The sequence below is a fragment of the Sus scrofa genome, chromosome 14 (assembly GCF_000003025.6).
Source record: "Sus scrofa isolate TJ Tabasco breed Duroc chromosome 14, Sscrofa11.1, whole genome shotgun sequence".
Classification (NCBI taxonomy): Eukaryota; Metazoa; Chordata; class Mammalia; order Artiodactyla; family Suidae; genus Sus; species Sus scrofa.
The window spans coordinates 26,008,026-26,029,214 of NC_010456.5; the positions used below are offsets into that span (position 1 = coordinate 26,008,026).

At 47.9% G+C, this 21,189-nt stretch overlaps 1 protein-coding gene across 2 annotated transcripts in view; it reads right to left on the reverse strand.

The window, feature by feature from the left end:
- Window positions 1–21,189, reverse strand: part of GLT1D1 (glycosyltransferase 1 domain containing 1) — a 110,800-nt gene that overhangs the window by 9,392 nt on the left and 80,219 nt on the right. For both annotated transcript variants that reach the window (XM_021072863.1, XM_021072862.1), the window contains exons 10-11: window positions 20,687–20,807; window positions 13,448–13,546 (exon numbers count right to left, since the gene is read on the reverse strand). In XM_021072863.1, the coding sequence (XP_020928522.1) occupies window positions 13,448–13,546; window positions 20,687–20,807 (220 nt within the window). The remainder of the gene's footprint in view (window positions 1–13,447; window positions 13,547–20,686; window positions 20,808–21,189) is intronic.

A 21,189-nucleotide genomic window follows, 5' to 3' on the forward strand; every position in this document is an offset into this window, starting at 1 on the left:
CCTGTGCTGTAGTAGGACCTCATTGCTTATCCAGTCTAAATGTAATAGTTTGCATCTACTAACCAGATTTGGGGGGGTTATTTATTTATTTATTTATTTATTTGTCTTTTTAGGCCAGCATATGCCACAGCCATAGCAGCTCGGGATCTGAGCCGCATTTGCAAACTACGCCACAGTTCACGGCAATGCCAGATCCTTAACCCACTGAGAAAGGCCAGGAATCGAACCTGCGTCCTCATGCATACCAGTCAGATTTGTTTCCACTGAGCCGTGATGGGAACTCCCTGATTTGGGGGTTTTTAATAGCGTGGTTTATGTGCCCTTTTAGTAACATATGCCCTCCATATGTTAAGGATGTGTGGTTTAAGGCAGCACCCCACAAAAAACGCACCGGATCTCCTGAATCAAATGTGTGAATTGTCCCGCCAAGCAGGATAAACAAAGCCATGAATAACTTCACATCAGCTCAGATCCAAGTTTGCTGCTAAGTGAGTTTTTGGCACCCAACTTACTAAAAATAAAATTAGGGCTTTGTGGATTTTGGAATTGCAGAGAAGGGGCCAGGGGCTGTGCCATCACTGTGATTCCTTTTCAGAGAGAAAGAAATGGGAGCACAGAGAGGTCCAGGAACCTTCCCAAGGTAACAGAGCCATAAGTGGAAGAAATGGGAATTAAACTCAGACGGTGCAGCCCCAGAGCTAACATCCTTCTCCACCAGGCTTGGCTGCTTCCCAGGAGAATAAAGCAAACCCACAAAGCGACCACAGAGATCAATAAGATTTGGGAACCACCGATTAAGCTAAAAGCAAGGATAGCGATGATTCTGTTTCTGGCTTTCTTGCCTCCCAGGTTCTTATCAGAGCATCATTTCAAATACATGAGCTGCCAGCAAATTGCTCTTGCTACCCTGGCATGCATGGAAGGCAGGGACAAAGAGGACATCAGGAAGGAAAGGGAAGAAAGAGAGGAAAGGCTTGGAGAGAAGAGGTGGCTCTGGGGGGGCGGTTCCCATGGTCACATGAGCTGCAGTCACAGGGTCACCAGCCACAAAAAGTCAGAGGGAAACAACAAAACCTGCAAGAAATGAGCATGTAAACCTGCACTTAAGTCATCCTAGTCATGCTCTCTGGGGAGCTGGCAGGAACATGACACAAATGGGCAGTGTCAGCCAAGGAAAGCTGACTTCAGCGAAGCCATGGAGAGAACATCTAGAGACGGTCACCTCTGAGTCCAGGCAAAGTCCAACCCCAGCATCTTCAAAGCCTCCTGATCAGACGCTCCTGCAGAGGCCTCATGACTGCCACAGCCTCCAAACCCACAATCGGACTCCATACACCACCTCTGTGAGATTTTACAAGCCAGAGCCTTGGCTGATAGCCACTGTCCCTGTCCTCATGGATGTCCATGGACCCGCCCAACTTGCATGGTGGGCAGAGCTCTCCTTCTTGCCAGCCTTGGCTGCCACTTGTCCCTTCTGGCCCCAAGAACTCCATGGCAGCCAGCTGCGGGAAGGGCCGGAATAAAACACAAGAATTCCTTGGTGGAGGTCCTGTCGTGGCGCAGTGGTTAACGAATCCGACTAGGAACCATGAGGTTGTGGGTTCGATCCCTGGCCTCGCTCAAGGGTTAAGGATCTGGCGTTGCCGTGAGCTGTGGTGTAGGTCGCAGACACGGCTCGGATCCTGCGTTGCTATGGCTCTGGTGTAAGCGGATGGCTACAGCTCTGATTCGACCCCTAGCCTGGGAACCTCCATATGCCACACGAGCGGCCCTAGAAATGGCAAAAAGCCAAAAAAAAAAAAAAAAAAAAAAAAAAGAATTCCTCGGTGACAAATAACTCAGTCATCAAGATCATGGCACTGTCATCCTCCTCCGAATAACAGTCTGCTCTGACCAAAACCTTCTACCTGTCATGTGTAAACGCCGGGTGGGACAGGGGATAAAGGTTTTACTATCTCTACGTCTCTGAGACCAAGAACCAAGATGGATTTCCCACCTCTGCTGAGGCCAAGATCTGTGACAGCGGATAGAGAGTAGCTGATGACATGTGTTATGAACCAAGGGACTATTCATTTCTGGGACAAAAGGGACAGGTCATCTGTGTACCTGTCCTGAAAAGAAAGGTCTTGAAAACATCAGATGAGTCTCCAAATGGTACACTCTGGATAATTTTTTTTCTTTTTAAGGCCAAACCTGCAGCCTATGGATGTTCTTAGGCCAGAAGTGAATTGGAGCTGCAACTGCCGGCCTACACCACAGACACAGCAACACAGGCTTTGAGACATATCCGTGACCTATGCCACAGCTTGCAGCAGCACCAGAACCTTAACCCACTGAGTGAGGCCAGGGATTGAACCCACATCCTCATGGACACTGGTAAGGTTCTTAACCTTCTGAGTCACAATGGGGATCTCCACTCTGGATATTTTTTAATTTCATTTTCATTTTTTATGTTGTTAACTTTTCTATAAAAACTATACATATAAAATTATTTTTAATAAAAAAGATGGGAAATTGACTCATCCTGGTCTAGACAGTGAGATGACTAAGAACAGGAAGGATCTGGAGTTCCCTGGTGGCTTAGTGGTTAAGGATCCCACGTTGTCACTGCGGCGGCTCAGGTCACAGGACCTACAGTGAAGCCAGATCCTTAACCCACTGTGCCAGGGTGGAAATCGAACACTAGCCACCTCGGAGACAACACTGGATTCTTAAGCCACAGCAGGAACTCCATTACTTTTGGAGACAGAGCCCAGAAGAGTGGTGCCTCCCCAGATGGAGGCAGGAGGCCCCAGGAGGAGGCCTGAGCCAGCACCCAGGTCCCACACCTTCTCCTATAGCATCACCCTGGCAGCTACAGACCCCAAAGGATCTTGCACAGGCCACTTGCCTGAATTCTGCAAGTGCTAAGAAGTCACCAACATCTCTATGCTCTGAGCTTCAGGATATTAAATGCACCTCCAGGGCTGGTTCCTGGAGCAGGCTGGGGACCTCACTGGCTGCCCTGACATCTAGTCAACAGAAGAGTCCACCAGGTGCCCTCAGGCCGCCAGGAAGAGGGACAGACTCACAGAGTGATGGGCAGGGGATGGCCAGCAGTGCTGGGTTGGGAGGGTCCCTTCAGTGTGGTCTGGCTGGGTCTCTCAGGCCACCCTCCTAATTGCAAGCCTCCAAAATAAAATCAGTTGGTTTTTAATTTCAAATTCTCTTTCTTTCTTTCTTTAGGCCTACACTTGCGGCATATGGAAGTTCCTAGGCTAGGCGTCGAATAGGAGCTGCATCTGTGACCTACACCACAACTTGTGGCAACACTGGATCCTTAACTCACCGAGCAAGGCCAGGGATCAAACCTGCATCCTCATGAATGCTCGAAGGTTCTTAACTCACTGAGCCACAATGGGAACTCTTCACATTCTATTTCAGGTTGCAGAGATTTCAAAATACAATGAACCCTCCTAAAGCACCTATCTATTCTGTCATATTCATTATGGATGGTTCAAGCCCTTAAACTGAATAGAATTGAAGTAATTAAAAATTCTCACTTTCAAGAAAAAAAAAAAACAACAAAGTACACCATGCTTGTTCCCAGGCTGAGAGGGTGTGCGGCCAGGTGTTCAGGGAACAAGCAACACAGCCCGAGAGGTCAGGCCAGAAGGTCAAGTCTGAGACGCTGTCTCCTGCCCTGTGAACGTGGCTGAGGAATCTGCAATTGGAAGAAAAACTGTCCTCTCTTCGTCCTGTTTTAAGAGACTTCCAGATGCAGCCTGCTGGCCTGGGAACACAGGAGCCAGAGCAGGGACAGGCCTCACACTACAGCCCTGATTTGTGGTCCATCCCTGGCCTGGTCTGGGCTTTCCTGAGCAGTGAGCCCCATCTTGTGGCTCTGTCCACGTCCTCACCTCACCCAGGCTCCCAGGCTGCTCAGCACTGTGCCCACCTTAGGTGTCTCCCCCCCTCACCGCCCAGCACCTGGATCATTCTGACCCAGGGACCAGGCCTCGGGCAATGAAGCCAAGCAGGACTGGGCCTAAGGAAGACGTCCGTTCTCCCCAGGGATCCGGCAAAACAGTGGTGAGCAGAGTCCTTCCAGGGGATGATCTTGGGGAAGTGTCCCCTTCTCCCCAAAACAAGAGAGGAGGGGAGGGAGGGAGAGACACAGAAACAGAGGGAGACATAGAAGAAATACAGAAGGGGAGATAGAGAAACAGGGACAGAGAGGGGTAGATAGAGACAGAGAGAAAGACACACAGACAGAGAGGGAGAGACAGACACAAAGGGAGAGATAGAGGCAGAAGGAAAGACAGACACACAGAGAGGGGGAGAGAAAGATGGGGAGACACACAGAGGGGGAGAGAAAGAGACACAGAGAGAGACAGAAAGGGAGAGATACAGATGGAGAGACAGAGACAAAGGGAGAGACAGAGACAGAGAGAGAGAGACACAGAGAGAGGAAGAGAGAAAGAAACAAAAGAAACAGAGACAGAGAAAGAAGGACCCAGAGACAGAGGGGGAGAGACAGACACAGAGACAGATGGAGAAAAAAGAGAGACACACACAAAGACAGAGAGAGGGAGACAGAGAAAGGGAGAGACAGAGACAGAGAAGGAGAGACACAGAGGCAGAGGCAGCCACACTGGGAGTCGTGTGCAAAAGCTCTTGGGGGAAAAACAGAGTTGGAGAAAGAAGGAAAGACAGAGACAGAGTTGGGCTCTGCAATAGAGCTGTGGGTTCAAGTTCCTGCCCTGCCCCTCCAGCTGAGCTTCCTCAGGCAAAGGCCTTACCCTCTCTGGGATCATTAGGGTAACACTTTCGTAGGTTTCCCTGGGAGGATTACCATGAGAAATGATCAAGGTCCCTACCACAGTGCCAGTACAAAGAGGAGGCCCGGCTGGGACCCTCTTGGGGTGTCAGCCCTGCCCAGACCCACACCCCCTTCCCTTCCCAGAACAACTCCCCTCCACTCCACCCCGGGGCACTGAATGAGGCCAGAGTGCCAGGAATGCATATTTAATTATTCATTTGAATGGACTTAAATTTAAATTTTAAAACTGGTGCTCCATTCAAGTATTGCAAAGCCAAGGTATAGAGTCTCAATGCAAATCAAATTTGGATATAAATTTAATCTCCAGATTGAGATGAGCTAGTATGTAAAATACAGGTGGGATCTGGATAGACAGAGCTAAATAAAATATATCATTGATATGGATTCCTTTTTTTTTTTTTTTTGTCTTTTTGTCTTTTCTAGGGCTGCTCCTGGGGCATATGGAGGTTCCCAGGCAGGGGTCTAATCGGAGCTGTAGCCGCCACCTACGCCACAGCCACAGCACCATGGGATCCGAGCTGCATCTGCAACCTACACCACAGCTCACGGCAACGCCAGATCCGTAACCCACAGAGCAAGGTCAGGGATAGAACCCGCAACCTCATGGTTCCTAGTTGGATTCATTAACCACTGAGCCACAACAGGAATTCCAATATGAATTTCATCTGTTTTTTTATTTTCTTTCAATGTTGCTGTTAGAAAATGCTATCTCCCATAGATCTCTCGCCTGTTCCCTAACAAATACCAGCCACGCGCCTCATCACAGGTCTGCATCATTTGCAGCAACATCCCAGCATAATTACCAGTAACAATGCAAATAAATGTTTAAGACTCACTTCCAATGTAATTCACACCAGCGTCTCCTTTGGGCTTAACTGGAAATCCAATCAGTCCTGGATGTCCCTGAATTGGAGAATTTACATTTTGGAGGGGCTAGCTGGGGGCTTACACATCATAGGTGCATTTAACATCTGGGAATTCTAAATGTTTGATTAAAAAGTTTAAAAATGGTTTTAACTAATAAAACGAAAAGAAGGAGGGGGGGAGAGATGATATTTGCATAATGTTGGCCAAATGCCACAAGGAGAATGTTTCACTGTACTGATGGTGATTCCAGGGCTTAGACCTAGGAGCTTGGCAGACTATCCGGCACCTAAGGGACAGACTATGATTCTGTGTCACTGCAGCTTTCCCCTGAGGCTGAGGCAGGCCCGTCCTACACCTAAGAGAAAACTCACATTCTTTACGCTTCTATTAGAAATGACTAGTTCAAAACTGAATAGCTTAGGGTCCTTCCTTGTGCTTCTCTCTGGCTTAACTGAACCCTAAACACAATCAGCCATGAGCTACAGATTAAGACCCCTGAGCAAAACTGCCTGTGTGTCAAAGATTATAAGCACAAGATGTTTTTTTCAGGGACTTTCCTAGATGCCCTAATCACTGATCATTATGTCCTTTTTGCAAGTTGGGTTCTTTTTTTGTCATTTTTTTGGTTTTGTTTTTTTTAGGGCCATACCTACGGCGCACGGAAGTTCCCAGGCTAGGGGCTGATACACTGCAACTTCAGCAATGCGGGATCCGAGCCCCATCTGCGACCTATGCCACAGCTTATGGCATTGACAATCCTTAACCGACTGAGCAAGGCCAAGGATTGGACCTGCATCCTCATGGATACCAGTCAGGAGCCACAACAGGAACTTCTGCTCCACAACGGGAGACCACGCTTGTGACCCCCAACCTGGATAACTAATATTCCCCCAAAGAAAGAAGAAAGCATATTTGCTCTCAACTCTGATTCTTATTCTGAACCTCTTTTTGCTATAAAACTCCCTGAAGTTCTTCCCAAGGGAGGGCACAGTCTTTAAGGCACTAGGCTGCTATGGCCTCCTTTGCCTGGCAAAGCAATAAAAGCCATTTCTTTCTCTTTTACCCAAAACTCTGTCTCCGGATTTCTACTTGGCCTTGGTGGACAGAGGCCGAGTGTCAGCTGCAAGGCCAAGGATGAGACTCCGCCCCACGCGCTTGCTGTTATTGCCCAAAGGGGAGCATCACCATCTCCACCCCATGGATGAAGGAATGAGCAGAAGAAGGAAAAACATGTCCAGGACGACTCAGATGATCAAGGGTAAAACTCAAGATCTAAGCACAGCTCTGCCAGAACAGAAGTTTGGAGGCTCAGCATTCTCCAACCTTCTTTGCTTCTTCCGAACATTAAAACACTATCAACGTTTTAAAATGACATAGTCTCTTTTTTTTTTTTGTCTTTTTAGGGCGCACCTGTGGCATAGGGGAGTTCCCAGGCTAGGGGTTGAATCGGAACTGCAGCTGCTGGTCTACACCACAGTCACAGCAACGCCCGATCTGATCTACATCTGTGGCCTACACCACAGCTTAGGGCAAATGCCAGATCCTTGAACCTGCATCCTCACAGAGACAACATTGGGTCCTTAACCCACTGAGCCACAGTGGGAGCTCCCTGAGCTGGGTTCATCTGCCAAAAAACACTTGGCACCAGGTACTGTTGTGGGTGCTAGGGCAGTGGGATGTGCAACACAGAATCCTGAAGAGGAGGCATCTTGAATTTACAGCTGAAGACAATGCCTGTGTGGACCTGCGCTTTAGCGGGATGAAGGTGGGACTGGGTGGGGAAGAAAGGCGGCCATGAAGGAACAAGTACAGGTCTAAGCATCTGAGTGTGTCAAAGCGGCACAGCGATCAAAGCCATGGAGGAACTAAAAGGGAAAAACGTGGATTTTTTTCTCCCTGATCTTCCACAGGAATCAGGAAGGTCTCATGGAGCAGGAGCCACCAAACCGAGACCCACCCAAGGAGAAGCATCCAGCCCGAGGAAGAGCCCAGGAAGACACTTCAGATGGAGAAACAGAGACGGTCTACTGAGTGGGAGGCAGGGGCTGGGTCAGGCCAGCTTGGTGACTATTGTGAAAGCTTGGACTTTCCACTGGAGCATCTCAGCAGGGGCATCACCAGTCCCTCCCTGTGCTTAGCAGTTGGCTATATATGTCTCTTGCTCCCCCCATCAAACTGCACCATGGATTCATCTTTCCAGCTGCTCCCAGAAGAGTGAAACACAAGAGCAGGGATTTCGGGAAAAGAGACACATGTATAAGACCCAGCAAGACCCCATGGCATCCCCTTGGATGCCGTCCATCATCTCAAATGGGATGCATCAGTTACCCAAAACCGTTCTCTTTCTAGACAGCCTGCCTCTGCCAGAGCTGAAAAGCTCAGGGTTGGGGAGCAAAGAATTGGGAGGGTGGAAATAACATATACACACTACTGTAGAAAAGAGATGATTCATGAGAACCTATTGTAGAGCCCAGGAAAATCTACTCAATAGTTTGGAATAGCCTGTATGGGAAAAAAGAGAGGATGTATGTGTACGTATGACTGACCCACTTTGCTGTACACCTGAAATTAATACAACATCCCAAGTCAACTCTATCTCAATAAAACTAAGTTAAAAAAAAAAAACCTGCAAATCTCCATCCTCTGCAGAAGCTCCACTGGCTCCCCTTAATATCTTCCCTTGGAGAGTTCCCACTGTGGCTCAGAAGGTCACGTACCCAACTAGTATCCACAAGGATGTGGGTTTGATCCCTGGCCTCACTCAGTGGGTTAAGGATCCAGCATTGTCGTGAGCTCTGGTGTAGATTGTAGACGCAGCTCAGATCTGGCATTGCTGTGGCTGTGGCGTATGCCGACAGCTGTCGCTCTGATTTGACCCCTGGGAACTTCCATATGCCTGGCCCTAAAAAGACCAAAAAAAAAAAATCTTCTCTTGCCTTCCTCCCAGTCCTAGCTCCCTCTTGGGGCAGAGCTAACCACCACGCACTTAAGAGTACATTTGGGGTACGCACGTGTTTATCGTCTCCTGGTTTCTATAAGTCAGAACCCCAGGCTTGGTTGAGCTGGTTCCTCAGACCAGCATCTTACAAGATGGGCTCGGGGCCCTTTTTTAAGTGCACATGGGGTTGGTGCCAAAATCTAGCTGCTTGTGGTCATGGGACCAAGATCACCTTTCTCTTCCTGGCTACAGAGAGGTTGGGGGGCTGCTCTCAGATCTTGGAGGGAATGCGCAGTTCCTGCAGGGGGCGCTAAGCAGGGCCACCTCCTTCCTGAGGGCGCATGGTCTCCTGAATGCGCGGTTCACCCCCTCCCTCCTTCACCATTGCTTCTACCACCTGGCCCAGCACAAGCCACGTTCAAATGGGCTTCTCCTTTTCTATTCCCTCCACTCGATCCTCGCTCACGTTTGCCTGTCATGCACCTCTTCCCTAAAGACCTTGCTTCTGCCATCTACACTGATTAGCATATTAAGGTTGCAACAGCTGATGTATCATCTTTTACCTTCAGAGGCCAGACATGTGCTAGTGCAGGGACTTTGGGAGGCTTGGTTTGCACACAGAACCTGCTGCAGATCCCTAACAGACCGGTCAAAGGGAGGCGAGCTTGCGCTCCAGGCACCCCATGTGCCCGCAGCATCCTCCACCCTGAAAGGCGACGGATGTGATGCCCTAACTAAGTGAGCACCAGGAACACTCCCTGTGCAGCCTGAGGACCAGGAAGGGGAGAGCAGGAGCCCAGGGCCCTGGTGGTCAGAAAACACCGCCCAATGCTGAGGATCAAAGAATATGAGAAAAGGCTATGTTTGCAGGGGAAAGTCACATGTCTGCTGCACCATCGGTTTTGTTTTAGAGACAGGTCCGCAAAAGAAACCAAGGGATAAAGGAGGCACTTTGACAACCATTCATAGCCTTTAGGCAAAACCTGTGTAAAACTCATTTTCCATTTTGGAAAGGAAATGAGAGGGCGGGTGTGAAATGTACAGTCTACCTTGTATTGTCTCAATAAGGGAATAAAAATGAAAGCAGGGCATTCCCACTGTGGTGCAGTGGGTTAGGTACCCTACTAAAGTGGCTTAAGTCGCTGTGGAGGTGCAGGTTTTATCCCTGGCCCAGTGCAGTGGGTAAAAGGATCCCATGTTGCCACAGCTGTGGCTCAGATTCAATCCCTGACCTGGAATGTCCATATGACTTGGGTATGGCCATAAAATTTTTAAAAAAGCAAGCGAGCAGAACTACTGACTACTGATTTAGAAGGATGTGAACAGCATTTGTGGTTAAAAAAAAGTTACGTATACATTATATAGATAGATACAGATACAGACATATAGAAATCCACATTTATATCTATGGATCTAATCTATGTATCCATGTATCTATCATTCAATCCATCTATCCATCCATCCATCCATGTATCTATCTAACCTATGTATGTATGTATGTATGTATGAATATCTATCTACCTATTAATCCATCTGTCCATGCATCTATCCATCCACCCACCCATCAATCTATCCATCCATCCATCTATTCATCTATCTAATCAATGTATGTATGTATGTATGTATCTATAGATATATCTATGAATCTATCTATATTACATCCTGGCATGGAAGTCCCTTCTTAATAAATGAGATGCCACTCCAAATACATATTTGAATATACATTTGAAATTAGTCTTGCAAACGCTGGAAAACAACCAGTGGTAATTTCACCTGAGCTCCAGAGCCAGACGACTGTAAGCCCACTCAGTGACTTATCTAAACTGCATATTTGTTTTTGAAGCAACAGCTCCAACTCTGTGCTAGATTGAGTCTGATCACAACTATAAAACAAAGCCATGTGTGATATCCGTGTCTAGCGCACTTTCTCAAAGTGTGTCGAAAATGCACCCTCCCCGCCACTCCTGCTCCCAAGAAACTAAGAGTGTTCTATTTTTTTAACATTCTTTGTAAAACTAATGTTAAAGCCTTGGAATCAAAATAAACCCACACCTTAACTTTGTGGGAGCTGCGAGGCTGTGTCTGATACCTTCATAAGAAGCCGGCAATCGGCAGAGATGACTTGGATGTGTCAGAGATAGGAGAGTTATTTGCAAATATTAAAAGGAATATCTTACAAGAAACATGCAATGAAATCAGGGGAGCCAAACGGCTCTCATTCCAGTGTGGGGCTGATATACCCATTTATAAGTGATGGCTATACAGACACTCAGTGATAAAATTGTAGTGCTCTGAAATTGAGCTATAAAATAAATAGACATTGTGTTTGGGGAGATGAGAATAAAATCTCTTTGCCCGCGTGGAAACCATATTCTATGACCTGTAGCTTGGCTGGTGTTGATTTTGAGAGACGTGGAACGTGGTAAAAAGCAATACACCTTTGTCTGGAGCATCAGCAAGGAACAACCATGTACGTGGTGCCCTGGTATTGTTTTGGCTTTTAGATGTTACTATTTAAAGAAAGGCAAACCACACAGGACCTTGTAGGTAGCACAGCCTGACTCCTTCAATCCATTCCCCCTCCCACCCCTGTCCAGTGAAGCTGACTCCCATCTTGCTTGTGTTGACTCTGGGATAGGCAGGCAGTCAAACGAGGTGACCCATAATTTATACTAAGGGACAGGGAGAAAGTCTGGGATGAAACACCTGCCAGAGGAAATGTGAGACATGGACATTTCAAATATTTGAGTTGACCGCAGCTTGTAAGTATAAACCCTGCATTTCAGCATGTGCATGTGCCTTAATAAAGATGATGGTGAGTAGAACCCCATTTGTACTTACTTACTTTTTGGCCACACTGGCGGCTTGTGGAAGTTTCCCATCCAGGGATCGAACCTGAGCCACAGCAGTAATGACTTGGGATCCTTAACCTGCTGTACCACAAGGGAAATCCTAGAACCTAATTTTTATATCTAAAGACTTAAAGAACATGGAGTTCCCGTTGTGGCACAGTGGTTAATGAATCTGACTAGGAACCATGAGGTTGCAGGTTCGGTCCCTGCCCTTGCTCAGTGGGTTAACGATCCGGCATTGCCGTGAGCTGTGGTGCAGGTCGCAGATGCGGCTCGGATCCTGCATTGCTGTGGCTCTGGTATAGGCCGGTGGCTACAGCTCCGATTGGACCCCTAGCCTGGGAACCTCCATATGCCGCAGGAGCAGCCCAAGAAATGGCAAAAAGACCAAAAAAAAAAAAAAAAAACTTAAAAAACAAAGGATGGAAAAAAAAAATTTTTTTTCTTGTCTTTTTGCCTTTCCTAGTGCCGCTCCCACGGCATGTGGAGGTTCCCAGGCTAGGGGTCTAATCGGAGTTGTAGCCACCGGCCTACACCACAGCCACAGCCATGCAGGATCCAAGCTGCATCTGCAACCTACACCACAGCTCATGGCAACACCAGATCCTTAACCCACTGAGCAAGGGCAGGGATCGAACCCAAAACCTCACGGTTCCTAGTCGGATTCTTTAACCATTGAGCCATGATGGAAACTCCCAAAATTTTTTTTTATTTTTTTTTTTTATTTTTATTTTTTATTTTTATTTTTTTTTTTTGGCCATACCCAAGGCATGTGGAAGTTCCTGGGCCAGGGGTCAACCTGAGCCATAGCAGTGACAATGCCAGATCCTTAACCTGCTGAGCCACCAGGGAATTCTCTTTTTTTTTTTTTTTTTTTTTTTTTGTCTTTTGTCTCTTTGTTGTTGTTGCTATTTCTTTTGGGCCGCTCCCGCGGCATATGGAGGTTCCCAGGCTAGGGGTTGAATCGGAGCTGTAGCCACCGGCCTACGCCAGAGCCACAGCAACGCAGGATCCAAGCCGCGTCTGCAACCTACACCACAGCTCACGGCAACGCCGGATCGTTAACCCACTGAGCAAGGGCAGGGACCGAACCCGCAACCTCATGGTTCCTAGTCGGATTCGTTAACCACTGCGCCACGATGGGAACTCCAGGGAATTCTTTAAGATTCTTTATTGCTGCCGCCTAAAACAAGCCATAGGCAGCAGCAACGCTTCTCCTTTTGGTGATAATGGGTACCCAGGGCCCTGACCATCGCTGTGCCCACTGCTCAGCTCTGCATGTCAGCTCCTTCCACCCACGTCTCTCCTCTAAGATCAGAGTTATAATTCCCTTCATGGGTCCAGAGGAGAAAATAGAGCTTGGAGACTCAGGCCAAGGCCACACACCCTGCACAGGGTCCCAAGGTTCAAGGACAGGCACATCCTTGGACCCTCAGCACTTTGTGACCGGGATCCCTTCACACACATGTGCCCCTGGTGACACGGCTCCACCAGCTGTGCCCACTGTCAGCTGCACTGACCTTTATTTAATTTCAAGTACACTCAACTACTCTGCCTCTTCGGTATGTTGTTTCGAGGGGACCACAAAGGATCAGATATGTGACAGTCTTCTGAACACCAGCAGGTGTTCTAGAAGTGCAGGATTGTATCTGAAGAGTACCCGCATTCTGAAACCAGAAAGCCAAGCATCTCAAAGGGGAAGTGACTTGCTCAAGGTCAAGGTCATGATAATCACCACCAGTGGCATCAGAAACAGAACCCAGGCCTCTGGTTTCTTGGACGTGCCCAGGTTTCTTTGGATCACACATCCGGGCGGCTGCCCCTGTGACAAGCGTGCTTCACACAGGTATCTACTGATTATAAAGGGAACCCCAAGAGCTAATCACAAAGAGGCAGGTCACAGACTCCGAAGGACATGCAGAAGAAAATAACCCAGACCAGCTGAACACGGATATCACTCTCCTTTACCTGAGGGTCGGAAAACAACAATCCTGTAACTTCGTGCGTCACCACTGCGGCGTTCCCCGGGATGTTCCTCGCCAACACGGGGACTTCCAAATCCATTGCCTAAAAGGGTGTACAGAAGGAAGGAGACAGGTGGGCAGTCATTTTAAGAGCTTCTGTGGTGGGATAAGTCAATTTCCGGGAGAATAATTCTGGAGTTTGGGGGAGGCGGATTTTTGGCTGTTCCGGGCCAGGGATTGAACCCACATCACGTTAGTGACTCACGCCACAGCAGTGACAATGCCGATTCCTTAACCCACTGATCCACCAGGGAACTCCAAACTTCTAATGATTTTTTTTTATGGCTGCACCTGTGGCATATAGAAGTTTCTGCATTAGAGATCATGTCAGCTGCTGGCCTACACCACAGCCACACCTTCCCTGATAAGTAATGTGCTTCCAGCACTAGCTGTACGAATGCCACCGGGACCACACACACCCCTTTGACAGATCCGAGTTGCATCTGCAACCTATGCTGCAGCTTGTGGTAATGCTGGATCCTTAACCTACTGAGTGAGGCCCGAGATCAAACCTGCATCCTCACAGACACTGTGATGGGTTCTTAACCCACTGAACTACAATGGGAACTCCCAAACTTATGTTAATGAGCCACCAGGGAACTCCAAACTTCTTATGTTAACTGGACCTCTGGCACCACACAAAAATACCCAAAGAGCTTGCTGAAAATGATACCGCAATCCAAACCCCGGATTTTGCAACTACATACTGAATTTTAATGATTGATTATATTTGCAAGTCCTGGAAAACTATATACTGTAATGGTCTGTCTGACATTGCCACTGCAACATAACAAAGAATCCCTCTCTCAAAGTGTTTGGTTGACTCTTCTTCCATGGCAGAGTATACATTTTTGGCTTTTTGTTTTTATTTTTATGGCCACATATGGAAGTTCCCAGGCTAGGGGTATAACTGGAGCTGCAGCTTCAACCTACACCACAGCCACAGCAACACCAGATCTGAGACACATCTGCGACCTACGATACAGCTTGAAGCAATACAGGATCCTAAACCCACTGAGCAAGATACTATGTTGGGTTCTTAACCCCGAGCCACAACGGGAACTCCCTGCCTTTTTAATTACTGTCATTACCTTCCCTGATGAGTAATGTGCTTCCAGCACTAGCTGTACGAATGCCACTGGGACCACACACACCCCTTTGACAGGCATAGAACAGCAAGGAGCAACACGGTTAATCATTCTGATTATTTACTAAGCAGTCTCTAGTCTCAAAGGGCTGGGATCAGCCAGCACAGGGCGCCCCATAGCACGACCTGGGATCGAGGCCTCAAAAAGATGCTCCAGGAGTTCCCATTGCAACTCATCAGTAATGAACTCAACTAGTATCCATGAGGACTCAGGTTCAATCCCTGGCCTCACTCAGTGGGTTAAGGATCTGGTGTTGCTGAAAAAAAGATACCCCAAAGCAGGGCAGGCAAGGTTGACCTCACCTGCCAGGAAGGGGGCATTTTTCTGGCCCTCTCCTCAGTTTGGGGGAGCAAGGCCTAGAAAAGTAGAGCATTAGGCCAGCTCTTCTGACGTCTACTTCTACTCCCTACACCGAATCTCCTGTGGTTACTTTCACAGGGGCCAACCCAGCTTTTATGTGACAGGTGTCTTCAGCAGGTGACAGTCTGGTGTCCGGAGGCAGCCCTGAGGGGCATTATCAGCAAACCAATCATCCGGCTCTTGCTCTGTACAAGGATTGTTCTAGGTGCTATGATTCTGCAGATGGTACTAATTTCAATTCATACAAAAGGGGTGACATTGGAGTTCCCATCGTGGCTCAGTGGTTAACGAATCCAACTAGGAACTATGAGGTTGCGGGGTCAGTCCCTGGCCTCACTCAGTGGGTTAAGGATCTGCCGTTGCCATGAGCTGTGGTGTAGGTCACAGACACGGCTCAGATCTGGTATTGCTGTGGCTGTGGTGTAGGCCGGTGGCTACAGCTCCAATTATACCCCTAGCCTGGGAACCTCCATATGCTGCGGGAACGGCCCCAGAAAAGACAAAAAAAAAAAAAGAAAGAAAGAAAGAAAGAAATAGGTGACACTGAGTTCTCAGACATGTAAAATTACCCAGTCTCAGTCACTATGATGGGGAGCTTTGTGACACTCAAGGTTTCACATGGCATGGATGCCACCAATGGCCAAGTGCCCAGAGCCATGTGCGTGACACACAGCAGGTGTTCAACCAATACGTGTGGAGTAAATGTTCTAGAAACACCTGGACATAAATAAATTGTAATGTGGGACTTCAAGGCCCCCTCAAGGAGATAGAACGCAAAGCCTCTGGCCGAGACAAGAATGACCAGACCCATATCACCCCACCCGTCTTACTGTAATGCCCCTTCCCCAACCTTGAGCAACCTGGCCTGCTCCTTCCTATCCCTACTAGGAAAGGCATGTGGCCCACTCCTTGCCTCGAGCCTGCAGGGCCCTCATATGCCTCCAACCAACCAGCAAGTGTACCATTAAGACACCTCTTTCCTTAACCAATCAGTAGGTCAGCAGGTATATCCTGAGACCTCTCCTCTGGGCTATAAAAACAGACAGGACCACATGCTCGGTATAGGCTCTCCCTGATCAGCAGGAGGTCGTTCCACGGTGCCAGCAGAATCTCTCATGTCAATAAACTTCTTTCTCTGGAGGGTTGGCTCTCCCTGATTATCAAGAAGTTGTCCCACTGCGCCAGCAGCATCTCTTATCTCAATCAACTTTTCCTTCTCTTCATGTGGCTGTGCTGCAAAATTCTTTTTCCAACTCGAGTGCATGGACCATGACGTGTTAAGTCAGTGGTCCACGCTGGCCATCTTATCATTAGCAGTTTTCTTGGTGAGCTCACCTGGTTCCCTGGTTCTGTGTCACCTCCATCTTCCCCAGTGCATGTTGAGTTTGAGATCCGGGTCTTAGATAAGGTTGGGGGAGTGTGGACACCCCTCCTCCTCCCCCCCCCAAGATTATTCTGTCCCCACCATCAGAGAAAGTAGAGGAGCTGGCTCGCCCCTGGGACTGGAGCCCTCCTGCTCAATCTCAGCTGCACAGCTGCCTTTCCAAGACAGCACGGGTTCTCATGTCGGCGTTTCATGGTCACAGAACATCTCCAAGTTGTGATTTTCCTGCTCCCATCTCAGAGGGCAAAGAGCAGGACCTTCCATTGTTATTAATTTGCTACACACCGGAAACTAACACAACATTGTAAATCAACTGTACTTCAATAAAAGACAAAGAAATGAGAACAAAGAAAACAGAAAAGAGTCATCTTAAGAATAAGGACCCGAAAATGCTATTTTCATACAGCCAAGACACGGCATTCAGGAATCGCATGGTTGATTCTCAGCTCCCTTTCTTCAGGTGTGAAATCACCTCTTTCAAAACAAACTGTGTCTTCAAGAAAGACAGAGCCCCAGAACACAATGGCACTGGGAAGCCGGTCCTGGCTGAGGTCTTGGGTGAGACTGTTTGGAGCCGCACCCTCTGAATTCCCCTGAACTCCTGCTGGTCGTGAACAAGGAATGGGGGTGTCAGTGGGGGAGGCACTTGGGGCAGAGAGGCACTCAGAGCCGGGATCAGGGGCCGGCTTTGGGACTCTGAAGAGGAGGCATCAGAGCTAAGCCCCGGCTGAGTCTGCAGTCCATGGACTCGTGTGGCCCCCAGTGAGCTTTGCGACCTTTCATCAGGGGGATGGAAATGTCATATTCAACCTTTTTAAAAACCTTTGTTAGAGTCCCCGTTGTGGCTCAGCAGGTCAAGAACCTGACTAGCATCCATGAAGATGCAGGTTTGATCCCTGGTGTCATTCAGAGCATTAAGGATCTGGCCTTGCCATGGCTGTGGTGTAGGGTGCAACTGCAGCTCCAATTCAACCCCAAGCCCAGGAACTTCCATATGCCACAGGTTCAGCCCTAAAAAAAAAAGAAAAACTTCATCGCTGGTCCACTATCTTTAGGTTTCCAGTATAGTTGGCCCCTAGTCTATACCACAGAACAGCCTTCAGAGGTGCAGCCTCACCAACACAGGCAAGAGGATTTTTGAAGGGCTCGGTCACCTGTACTGATGTTTCAAGCTTCAGACGGAATTTGGAGGCACACCCTGGGTTGTAACCTCTGGGGTCCAGATTTCCTTGCAGAGAGGTCTGCTTGCATTTTCCTGGCATTGACTGAGGGTGTGTCCAGCACCACGGTCACTGCCTGTCAGGTGGGGATGCGGTTGCTCCAAGTGGTCTGTGCGTTCAGACCTCCCACCGTGGGGGTTAGGGCGTTTCCTGACGGGGAGGCCCATGGCATTGTGGGCACAGCTCCTGGCTGCACAAAGACTGTCCTGCAACTTGAAGAAGACTTTACCTCCCCCCAGCTCCCTCCCCGCACCGTGTACCAGACCCTATATCTTTATGTTCTGAAGTAAAAGGCCTTTTCTTTAGGCTCCCAGGCCTCCCCGCAGTCTCAAAAAGCTGACTCAAGAGTTAAGGATTAGGAAATACTGCTACAGCTAAAACCTAGTTGAATCAGTCTCCATGACGTTGTGTCCTGCCTTAGAGCACTAACTTGTTACTAATATTTACTTTCTAGTTAAGAGTTACATTGCACCTAGTGTCTGGCTTTTCACAAAGATCTCTTCCTTGATTAATCGCTTTCTTTTACTAATGGTTAATTTCCAGTTAGAGTTACATTGAATCTAGCATTTTCTTTTGTAATTGAAACACTCCCTAACACCCCTTCCCCTTAAGCCATCTTCATTCCAGAGAGAAGGTCAAGGAACTATCACCCCGAAGACAACCAGAAACCATCACCAGACCAACTGATGCTGGATTTGACGACTCTGAAATGACCTACAGCTGAAGAATCGTATAGACACCTTCATCAATAATCTGTCTCTGAGCTAAACCTATAAAACCCCTTGCTATCTGCGCTCTCGGAACAGGACACGGGTTTAAGGCATTAGCCTGCTGAGTCCTCCTTGGCCTGGCAGAGCAAGAAAGCTGTTCTTTCTCTTCCCCAAAACTCTGTCTCTGAGACTTCATTGGTCTGGTGTACAGAGGTTGCACTTTCAGTTACAATTCCGACATGCTTCCACGACAAAACAAAGCGAATTCTGAAAGGTCAAAAGAGTCCTTCCTTCAAAAGCGACAGGCACATATTCCGTGATTAACCACTTTGGTCATGTGAATTGACTCTAAAGACATCCACCCTTGATGACTCCTCGAAACTCAGTTTCATTCCAAACCCTCAGCCCAAAGGTTAGTTTGGAGTTTTTCAAAAGGAACACGGCGGCGACATTTGAAGGCAGACAGAATTGCTAACAGCTGCCTTTCCTTTGAAGTAAATGAGATTTGACAGCACTTCATCTGCAATGAAACGCTGTGTGTGCTGGTTATAAAAATCATTCCCCGAATTCGACTTTACCTTTTCTCAAGAAGTTGCAGCAGTGGTGGTGGTGGGAGGGGGTATTTACATACAAAGGAGCGATTCAGCAAAAGCTTGAGGATGAGTGCTGCAGGGATGTACATTTTTAAAGTTAATATAGAGAGCAAAATGCATCTCTCCAGCGACTACAGTCGAAAGCTGATTTTTAAACCACAATGGAGATTAAAGCCAATCATTAAACAGCCATAGACCGATGAAGCTGTTGACACTTGTCTAGAGGAATATCTAAAGAGGAATACCACGCTGTGCTTTGAAAACTGGAATTACAGGCGTAGCTATATAGCTTCTATCCCAGCCCATATTATTTTGGTTTTGGTTTTGGCTTTCTTTGTTGTTTTTTTTTTTTTCTTTAAATTTTTTGTTTGTTTCTGGGCCACACCTGTGGCATGCAGAAATTCCCAGGCCAGGGATTGAACCTGTACCACAGCAGTGACCATACCAGATCCTTAACCAATAGGCTGCCAGGGAACTCATGTTTGCTTTTTTAAGTGATGCCACAGTAATGGAAAATATCATGCATATGACATCATTCATGCTTAAATTTAGGGAGAATTTTTTTGTCTTTTTAGAGCTGCACCCATGGTGTATGAATGTTCCCAGGCTAGGGGTCAAATGGGAGCTGCAGCTGCTGGCCTATATCACAGCCACAGCAACACCAGATCTGAGCCATGTCTGTGACCCTACACCACAGCTCACGGCAATGCTGGATCCTTAACCCAGTGAGTGGGGCCAGGGATTGAATCCGAGTCCTCATGGATGCTATTCAGGTTCATTACCACAGAGCCACAACAGGAAATCCAGGGAGGATTATTTTTTTTCCTGCTTCATTGACCACAATCTCCAAAATACTGAGGTTCACAAATTGTACCTTTGGCCAGTAAATTGAACTAGTGTCCAAAGGAATAAATGGATATTGCAAACACTTAGGCTTAAAATAATAGCATTGCTCTAACTAGACCCTGAAGTAAGACCCTAGTGTTGTGAGAAAGGGGATGTGAAATGTGCTTCAAAGACTTGGAAGATCAACAGCCAAAGGCTTCCTTCTCTTCTTCATTTTTTTTTTTTTTTTTGCCATACCCGCGGCACATGGAAGTCCCCAGGTATCGAACCCGAGCCGCAGCAGTGATAATGCCAGATTCTTAACTAGCTGAGCCACCAGGGAACTCCCAGCCCTTCCTTATCCCCTAAATTCTGGGATCCTAGACATGATGAAAAGAGGGAGGAGACACTGAGACAAAAGGAGGCTTCCTACAAAACATACCTTCATCCTATGTCCCGAACTTTCATAGCCTCAGCCACCTCTCCACGGAAGCTACTTGGTGGGTCAGTGAGGCAACACAATTCTAGCTTTATTCCATTTTGTAGCAGGCAGGGAGAAATGGCAATGAGAAAGAAAAGAGCATTTTGAAGTCACAAATAGAACTTCAAAACTACTTTGGGGAGTTCCCGCAGTGGTGCAATGGGATTAGCGGTATCTCTGGAGCACTGGGACACAGGTTCAATCCCCCACCCAGCACAGGAACAGTGGGTTAAGGCTCCAGTGTTGCCATGGCAGCAGCGTAGGTCACAGCTGTGGCTTGGATCTGATCCCCAGCCCGGGAACTTCATATACTGCAGGGTGGCCCAAAAAAGAAAAAAAAAAGCGTAACTGTTGAACTGAAGAAAGCTCTCTGAGCCTGGAGGAGGTCCCCTCCATAAATAAAAAAGGGGGTGACAGGCAAGTTCCTATTTCCACTTTTCAGGACAAGAGTTCCATCACTACCTCCAGGATTGCGGCTGACATGCCTTCGGACACGGAGCTGTTGACCACCGCAAAGCAGTTCTTCACAACAGCGTGGAGATCTTCCTGGGCCATCTCCCCAATCAATCGGACTCCAGGAGTCCTGAAACGACACAGAGCAGCGTGTCCATGGCTGGGGATCTTATGGAGAGCAGGGGCTGGGGGAAGGAAAGACAAATTTGGAGAAACATTCTGGATCAAATAGGAAGGAGTTCCCATTGTGGCTCAGTAGGTTAAGGACCCAATGTAGTGTCCATTCGAGTTTGATCCCTGGCTTCACTCAGTGGGTTAAGGATCTGGCATTGCTGCAAGCTGCAGCATAGGTCACAGATGCGGCTTAGATCCTGTGTTGCTGTGGCTGTGGCGTACACTGGCAGCTGCAGCTCTGATTTGACCCCTGCCCCAGGAACTTCCATATGCTGAAGATGCAGCTGTGAAAGAAAAAGAAGAAGCATTATTGAGAGTTCCCTGGTGGCTCAGCAGGT